A 9569-nucleotide genomic window follows, 5' to 3' on the forward strand; every position below is an offset into this window, starting at 1 on the left:
AAAACCAAAAAGGAAAGAACGACAAAAATATGCTTCAAATAAGATTACAAAGAAAAGAAAAAATCTTGCACAAGCGAGGCATATAAAACAATCCTGAAGTCAGACAGAAACATCAACAGGTATATTAAAAGACGTTATTTTGGAATGAGAATTCAGACAGAAACAACAGCAATATATTACAAGTGTACTGTGAAAAGATGAATTCAGAAACAACAAAACAATATGTTAAAAGACGTTTTTCTGAGAATGCTACAGTTAGAAAGAAACAACAACAATATATAAAAGACGCTACTGTGAGAACGATGAATTCAGAAAGAAACAACAACAATATATTAAAAGGCGCTACTGTGAGAACAATGAATTAGAAAGAAACAAAACAATATATTAAAAGACGTACTGTGACAATGCTGAATTTAGACAAAAGCAAAAAAGCTATATCACTAAAGGTATCAAGAGAGCCCAGAATCAGAGAGAGACAGAGATCTCGAGTGACTCAGCGTTATGCACGTGACAACGCATCAGAGTAAGACACAGACAACTAATGAAACAACTAATGCGAGACAGGTATCAAAGTAATCTTGCATCAGGATTATGCACAATATGAGATGTGCCATGAAATAAAAGGAAATACAGATGGGTGAACATACAAACCCAAGAGAGCGACAACAGTGTGATCAACGAGGCCATATCTGTGTTCAAATCACAAATCAAAGCTGGACCATCTTACCCATGTACTGTCTGTTTCAAGGCTTCATTTCCAAACCAAGTGCGACCCTGCACAAGGTCAAATTATGTGAAAATCCACATGTGGTTGCAACATGTTTGACAGGAAGTTTGTTCATCTTTGTGATGAAAACTGCAGAAATGAGCAGTGCAATGTGCCGATGAGAGAAAGAGAGAGTGGATTTGTCACACCTGCCACAGTCATCTTAAAAATGGATCCATGCCAGTACTTGCTGTTGCCAATAAACTGGATCTTGCTGATATTCCACCTGAACTGTCTGATCTCAACATACTGGAGAGACATCTCATAGCCAAGTGCATACCATTTGCCAAGATTATTCCTCTTCCCAAAGGCAGACAAAGAGCAATTAGAGGAAATGTGGTCTGTGTCCCATCAGAGGTACAGGAAACTGTTGAAGCATTGCCTCGATTAAGAATTAATCTCAAGTCATGAGAGTTAAACTGAAGAGACGCTTGTCTTATAAAGGTCATCAGCTGTTTCAGACTGTAAGCTGGTCTAAACTTGTGCAAGCACTGCATAAACTCAAGCAGATTCATCCACAGTATAAGGATGTGAGCATCAGAGATGATGCTGAGCTGTGTGATCCAACACTTCCTGATGAAGATGAGGAGGACGATGATGATGATGATGAAAACATGAATGAGGACGATTACGATGAGGCTGATTTAATGGAAATTGACAGCTGTGAGAAAAATGCACTGAGTGAAGCACAAAATAAAAATGAACAGAATATCGACATGTTACCCTGTGATGGTGAACAACCATGTGAACAGATGAGAGATGATTCAGAGCAAGCAGATGGACTGACTAATGGTGGTTTTGCACTCGAGTCCTGTTTGCAGCCCCCTGATGTGGCTGAGGAGATATTATGTTTCAGTGAAGGAATCTACTCTGTTGCTCCTGCAGAGAGAAACAATCCAATAAGTTTTTTCAAAACACCTAAACTGGAGGCCATGGCCTTCCCTGTGCAGTTTCCTACAGGCCAAAACACACTTGATGAAAGAAGGCTGATCAAAGTATCCCCCAGTGGGTATTTCAAATCAAGACTTTTCTGCATTGATGACCGTTTTGCCAAAGACACAAACTATTTGTTCTTTGCACAGTTTGTGACTGAAATACACTTGGCTACTTCCAGCATGACGATACAGTTAAGGAAGGCAAAGCCTTTGACCAGAGATGGGAGAAAAATAACCTCAGGCATGTTACAAGATAAACATGAGGTGGAGAAACTGGTGAGAAATAAAGACGCAGTGAGATTCATGCAGCCTCTGAGAGGAACCCCAGCCTATTGGGAGAAAACAACAAGAGATCTTTTGCCATGATCAGACAGTTGGGAACTCCCACGTTCTTTTGCACATTCTCAGCTGCTGAAATGCGCTGGCCTGAAGTGATTGAAGCAATAACAAGGCAGCAAGGTGAACAAGTGAGTTTTGAAGGACTTGACTGGTCAGCAAAGTGTGACATCCTGAGAAGCAATCCTGTCACAACAATGCGCATGTTTGACAAGAGAGTTGAAGCATTATCAGAGATTTACTCTTATCTCCTGCAGAGCCACTTGGCAAAGTCATTGACTACTTTTACAGAGTGGAGTTTCAGCACAGAGGAAGCCCACACATACACTGCCTCCTGTGGGTAGAAGGTGCTCCTGTGTTGAGGATGATGATGATCAAACTGTTGTTGATTTTATAAACAATACATCACAGCTCAGCTGCCTGATCCACATAAACAACCTGAACTGTACAAGAAAGTAACAGAAGTGCAAAAACACAGTAAGAACCACACAAAGACGTGCTTTAGGAGTTTAAGCTCTGGGTGCCGTTTTGGTTTCCCAAACCACCCTGCAATGAGACGATGATCACAAGACCCAGTGAGGATGATGAACTGGAGGTAGAAACTGCAAAGAACAAGCTCAGACCACTGAACCAGCTGCTGAATGAGCCTGAAACTGCTTCCATGAGTTTAGAGCAGCTCTTGGCAAGATGCAAGTTGACACATGCAGAATATGAGAGATACCTGAATAAAATGAACACAAGGAGTACAATCATACTAAAGCGTGATCCAAAAGACTCTTGGATAAACAGCTATAATCCACATCTGCTTGAAGCCTGGAACAGTAATATCGACATAAGCTTTGTTTTAGATGCTTTCGGCGCTGCAAATTATTTAATGAAATATATATCAAAAAGAGGGCGGGCTTTCTGAGTACCTGAAAACTGTCATTGAGAACTCCCATAAAGACAGTGTAAATGAGTGCGATGAAATGAGAGCCGTCATGCAGGCATATTCAAAGAAGCGAGAGATCAGTGCCCAGGAGTGTGTTGCTCGTGCATGTGGTCTTCACATGAAGCAATGTTCACGTGCTGTAATATTCATTCCAACTGATGATAATCCTGTGAAAATGAGTCGTCCCCTGTCAGTTCTGGACAACACAACACCTGAGTCTTCCAATGTTGGATGACATCTTTGAATGACAAATACAAAGCCAGACCTGAAACACCAGAGTATGAGGAGATGTGCATGGCAGACTTTGCTGCTACTTGCAGGATTGTCTATGGCCAACAGACAAAAGGTAAAGATGTTTTGCCCCTTCTCAATGAGATGGGATTTGTGCAAAGGCGCAAAAACGATAAGCCTGCTATCATCAGATTTCACCGATGCTCACAAGAAAAAAATCCAGAGCAATATTATGGAAGACTGCTTAAACTGTACCTTCCTCATCGTTCAGACAACGAACTGAAAACGCCATCGTTGCCAACCTATCAGGCTTTCTATGGTGCTGGCTGTGTACACCTACCAGGTACTGACCGTCTTGAGTACGTGCAACACATTGTCAAAAGAAACAGAGAAAAATATGAGAAAAACAGTGAGGAGATCGAGAGCGCTGTTGAGGAATATGAGCAGAACAGAGGTGTGATTGACGAATGGTGTAATCTGGCACCTGAATCAGATCTTGTAAGGTTGCCACTTGTTGAACAAGAAAGAGAGCGAGACAATGAAAATGAACAGGAAGATGTGCCCGACTACAGCCGTCAGGCTGATGCTTCAACAGAAGTCAGAGCCATCAGGGAACCCCCTGCTATTGATCCCACATTGTTACGTCAGATGTTTCAGAATCTGAATAAGAAGCAAGCCTGCATATTTTATGCAGTTAGAGACTGGTGCATTAAAAGGGTCTGTTCTCTAAATCCAGAGCAGTTTTTCTTTTATATTAATGGTGGTGCTGGAACAGGAAAATCACATCTTATCAAATGCATCTACTCAGAAGCATCTAAGATACTGAGCAAAGTGCCCAGATATGCAGACGACGTTGACATATCAAAACCCACTGTCCTGTTAACTGCTTTCACTGGGACTGCAGCATTTAACATTTCTGGAACAACACTGCATTCTCTTCTCAAGCTCCCTAGAAGCTTAAAACCTCCCATTCAGGGACTTGGCAATCAGCTGGATGAAGTCAGATCAGAACTTTTGAATGCTGAAATAATCGTCATTGACGAAGTGTCTATGGTGTCAAGACATCTCTTTGCATATGTAGATGCAAGACTCAAACAGATCAAAGGGACTCGGAGACCCTTTGGAGGCATGTCAGTCATTGCTGTTGGAGACTTCTATCAGCTACCCCCAGTGCGACAGTCAAAACCTCTCTGTGTGCACGACCCGTCCGAGATCGACCTGTGGCGGGAGCATTTTCAGATGATCACTCTGACTGAGATTATGCGTCAGAAAGATGATGTTGTCTTTGCTGAGATGCTGAACAGAATCCGTGTGAAAGGAAAGTTGGATGTGCTTTGCGAAGCAGATAGAAATTTGTTGTCACAGGCCATAACTGAACCAGCCCTTTGTCCGACTGATGCGTTGCACATTTTTGCAACTAATAAAGAAGTGGATGCGCACAACTCTGCAACACTGGCTCTGCTCCATACTCATATCATTGACATCCATGCAGATGATTATAGAAAAGATCCTAGAACTGGCAGAATGGCACTACAAGACAGACCATTGAAAGGAGGTAAAAACGAGTTACCAGATACACTGAAAGTTGCAGAAGGAGCTCGTGTCATGCTCACCAGAAACATTGACATACAAAATGGTTTGGTTAATGGAGCTTTTGGAAAACTACTTAGAGTAGTTTACTCTGAAAATGACCAACACATCATCAAGCTTGGACTTAAAATGGACAATGAGACATCTGGAAAGAATAACCGAACACCAGCAGACGACATGGTGTACATTGAGAGAGCAGAAGAGAATCTAAAGCAGAAAGGAGTGGTACGAAGACAGTTCCCAGTGAAGCTGGCCTTTGCATGTACAATACATAAGGTACAGGGAATGACAACCACATCAGCTGTTGTCTCTCTTAAGAGCATTTTTGAGCCCGGCATGGCCTACGTAGCTGTCAGTAGAGTGACGTCTCTCAGTGGACTGTATCTTCTTGATATGGAGGAGAAAAAAATATTCACCAATCCAGAAATCACTGCAGCGCTTGAGAACATGAGACAAGCCAACCTTGATGACATGATGCCTCTTCTACACGTGATACAAACACTGAGCAGGTCAGAGGTTTTCACCATTGTTCATCATAATACAGAGGGACTGCCAGCTCACATTAATGACATCAAGAATCACCATGAATTGTGTCTAGCAGATGTTTTGTGCCTAACAGAAACACACCTGCGGGGCTCTTTTGTCGCAGAGAGTCTCCACTTGGAAAATTACAATTTGTTCAAACGCAACAGACACCTGTCCTACACAAACTTTCCCCAGATGGCAAACAGAAGTGGTGGTGGAGTTGCTGTTTATGTGAAAAGTGACTTTCAAGTGCATGAAAAACAGTACATCCATAATGTAACTGACCTTGAATTTCTGGCTTTAAAGGTTGAAGCACCAGTCAGTGCTCTGATTGCAGTTGTGTACAGACCTCCAGACTACACTCTGAGGCCATTCCTGAAAAACCTGGTAAGCCTATTAGACTCATTAGAGATCATGGACTGTCATCCCATCATAGTGTGTGGTGATTTTAATGAGAATGTTTTATCCAGTGCAAACAAACCAATCCTGGAGCTGTTTGAATCTAGGGGATACGCACAGGTCATCACTGCCCCTACCACAGAGAAGAACACACTGCTTGACCTAATTTTCATTTCTCAGCCAGAGCGATGTCTCCATTCTGGAGTCATGAAGACCTACCATAGTTACCATGACCCTGTATACTGTGTATTGTCCTGTGATGATTCATGAACTATATCTTTGAATACAGTAAGTAATTTCTATATTTTTGAATGACTTAAGAAAGTAGAGCGATATTTAAAAGTTGACTTAAGAAAAAATGCCCTGCATTGCAGTATAATGTTTGAATTTTTTACATAAAATACAATTACATGAATTAAGTAATGATATCAGTAAAATATGACAATTATATTTATTACAGAAAATCTAAAATCAGTAATCTATGAATGTCAGAAAAATCAAATATAGCAGTTTAAAACGAACCGTGCAGGCATATCCTCTCTTCAGCCAGGCTTCAAAATCCTGCCAGGCTGCCCCAGTCTCACTGTGGCTGGGAGGGAGGGAGGGTGGACCAGAGGATTGCCCACACAACACATAAATGTTCAACAGCTTCTTCATCGTTTCTGAATAAACAACAATGACTAAAGGTTGCTTTTTAAAAAAAAAAAAAAAAAGAATAAGAAAAAAAGAAAAAGAAAAACCTAATTACAGCAATAATGACAGTTAAGCCAGTTTATCTGTGCCTCTATTTTGAAATAATATTTACAAAATGTTATTGATTTCAGTTTATTATAATCTTTAAACTTTTTCAAAAGTATATGATTATATTTTTGGACAAATCTTTCGATGAAACATACATTTTTATGAGCTTTTATCATGTTTCAGCCAGTGCATTTATCAGGGTGGGTCTGGGTCTGGGATGATAAATGCACTGGCTGATAACTGCACATTTCTGGCCAGAAATGTTTCAGCAGTGTTACATATGTACTACATATGTTTCACTTGCTTTTTGTTACCAGCTGATACCCTACATTTGTATAGACATTGGATGGTGTGAGGCTGGGGAGTTGAGTGGAGTGAGTAGGCGGGAGTTGAATGTGGGGGGGTACGGTGGGAGGTTGTTAGGTTTCTTTTCTTCTTTTTTTTTTGTTAAGAGAGACACAGTCCTCCTGTGTCTTCTCCAAGCTTCACATGTAAAATCCAACAGTGTGAAGCACATAGCAGCCAGAAACTGTAATGCCACAGATCAGAGAGGCTTCATCATCACCATCTTCATCGCCGTACGATCAGAGCGTGAGACTTCACATCTGGAGCACAGGAGAGATTCTGTGATAAGTCCTCCTTCTAGCTTGTCCCACTAGCAGTCGGTGAGATTTACTCACAACAAAAAGGGTTAATGACATTATTTTCATGGAAACATGTATTAATTCTTTGTAAAGTGTTTAAATTGTGTTTTCACTTGACCTTATGAGTGCTATTTTGAGTGTATTTTAATATCTGTACTTAGGTGTTTCCCTCTGTGATCCATCCCCTTCAGAGCTGAGACACTCAGGACTGAACAGACTGCACAGCTTCTGTGACTGAGCCTACAAAACACCTTCTTTGAAACCACACATGATAGAAGGGCTTTACGTTTGCAGCAGCACTACTAAAGGTATTCAGTTTATTACAGGATGTGTTTGTTTCTTAGGACCAGCTCTAAGTGCACACTACCTAACATATACACCTTTCTGTTTATTGCAAACCAACTACTCTGGATCATATGGCCAGTCGGCAGGAATGTTGCTGCAGGAAAACATCCCTGCAGATCACCATCATTGTCAGACTGACTGTGCCTCCTTTGTGCAGTGTCAAGATCCTCCCTAAATGAGTGTGTAAGTTCATTATTTTATTCCCTTTGACAAGACAAGTATCACTGATATTTACATTTACAACTACATATGTTCCTGTTTTCTGCTCTTCTTTTAAAGTCCTCAGCTATCCTGCTTCTGTGCTGCTTGCCACACATCAAACACTGGCCGGATGACAGGGAGGATCCACTCTGAAGTCACTGGACATGATGAGGATCATATGGGACTTTATAGTTTCACAGAAATGTTGTGCTCTTTGATTACAGGTTTTAAATGGACATAATGACTGCCTCTCTCTGATCAACAGGCTAAAGGATTGTTTTCATTGTTAGTGCTCTGTACAATGTATGCTTATTTAACATTTCATCACAGAGCAAACCTTTATTTATTTAACATATTTTTATTTTGTTTTAATGTTGAATTAACTGTGGGGATTTTTTTAAGTGGGCACTCAGGATGTCATATGACCAGAAATGTGGTAACTGGAATTCAACAGTATGTAAAGAAAGAATCTGCTAAGAACAAAACACACACAAAAACCCCCCAAGAGAACTCAAATTCATTCCATGTAATCCAGTCTAAAACATTTTAAACTGCTGAACAGCAACACAAACAGTGTTAAAGAAACAGTGTTAACAGAATAATTATGATGAGTTTGTACCAAAGTTTCAGGTCACATGGCACACCTAGTGTGTAGTGTGGGGTATCAGCTGGTAAGTATAGGTTTTTTCATATTTGTGTCCTTAGAGTTCAGATAGATTAAGCCTTGTGTATAATAATTAGTCATAACCACAACTCAAAGTCAGGGACTAACTAAATTTGTGACTTTGTGTCTGAGCCCAGGTTAAAACACTGTGTAAAAAAGCATTTAGTGGCATGGCTGAACAATGCTGTAAACTAATGATACTTATTTATCCACAAAAAGGACTAATGTGTTTATTTGATTATTTGTATGTGTTAAACTGTGTCACCACCTTAGGCTTTCGTTTGAGTTCACTCAAAAATCTCTATACAGTTCTCTTTTACCACTGTGTGGACACTGTTTACAATAAAACATAAAAAAGAATGAGTAATAAAAAGATGTGTAGACAGATCAGTAGACCGATAGAAACAGCTGTTCAGCCATGTTCTAAGAAACCAACACAATTTAAAGGTTCAGGATTGTGGTTTTAAAAGTTGAATTTTCATGTATTTCATATGTTGCTTATTATTTTTATTTGCTTATTTAATTTTGTTATTTTTATTTATTCTCCTGTGAAGTGTTTAACAAAAAAAGCTACTTTAATTTCAATTTTATTTGTTTATTATTTGGTAATTTGTTCTTTAAGAATCGAGTCTGTGCCAAAAACTAAAGTTGAACAGACACATGACAGGATCAGATTATTAACACCTTAAAACATTGCAAACGTCTCTTTTTAAAATGATTTTTATTGTATTTCGAAAAAAACATTTGTTGAATTAATTTAAGTTCTTTTCAGAAAGAAGCTGTACAATATGACTTAAGATTTTTATGTTATTTTCTATGACATACAAAACAAATTGATGTATGTAATACCATTAAACATGATATACACATGTGTATATGCCTGAAAAACATTATCCTGGATATTAAAGCTTGTATTTTCTCCAGAATGTTTGTTCATCTTTTCAGTTCAATTCAACAAATTTGTTTTTACAATTATTTTTATTATTTTTTTATGAATTAGAGATTTATAATACATAATTCCACTCTTTAAGTGATTAGAAGAATATGAACTTTTGTTTTTCATTCAGAGGTTTTCTGACTAAATTTTCTTTTGTCATTACTCATCTTTTTCTAATTTATATTTTAAACATGTTCAGCTATTTTCCAACTTCTTCTGTGTGAAAATCAGCTTTCAAAAGTTCTGCACTTTTGTTTTCAGGTTACAAATTCTGTATTTTCCAGCTAATTCAGCATTTTTAGCTTAATATTCAGTATTTAATTC

The 9569-nt window shown here is 39.1% G+C and overlaps 1 protein-coding gene across 6 annotated transcripts; it reads left to right on the forward strand.

Annotated features, from left to right (window-relative positions):
- The first annotated feature begins 2940 nt into the window (after positions 1–2940).
- LOC109195818 (ATP-dependent DNA helicase PIF1) lies at positions 2941–9348 on the forward strand. Of its 6 annotated transcripts, none has more exons than XM_025904350.1 (4): positions 2941–6001; positions 7260–7406; positions 7523–7626; positions 7730–9348. In XM_025904350.1, the coding sequence occupies exon 1, from the start codon at positions 3200–3202 to the stop codon at positions 5981–5983; it is 2784 nt and encodes a 927-aa protein (XP_025760135.1). In that variant the 5' UTR covers positions 2941–3199; the 3' UTR covers positions 5984–6001; positions 7260–7406; positions 7523–7626; positions 7730–9348. The 6 variants fall into 6 exon arrangements, 5 of the variants coding, with proteins under 5 accessions (XP_025760135.1, XP_025760136.1, XP_025760137.1 ...); XM_025904351.1 differs by having other exon boundaries at positions 2941–5701; positions 7723–9348; XM_025904352.1 differs by having other exon boundaries at positions 2941–5701; positions 7290–7406; positions 7723–9348.
- The last annotated feature ends 221 nt before the right edge of the window (positions 9349–9569 follow it).

The sequence above is a fragment of the Oreochromis niloticus genome, unplaced genomic scaffold, assembly GCF_001858045.2.
Source record: "Oreochromis niloticus isolate F11D_XX unplaced genomic scaffold, O_niloticus_UMD_NMBU tig00000928_pilon, whole genome shotgun sequence".
Taxonomy (NCBI): domain Eukaryota; kingdom Metazoa; phylum Chordata; class Actinopteri; order Cichliformes; family Cichlidae; genus Oreochromis; species Oreochromis niloticus.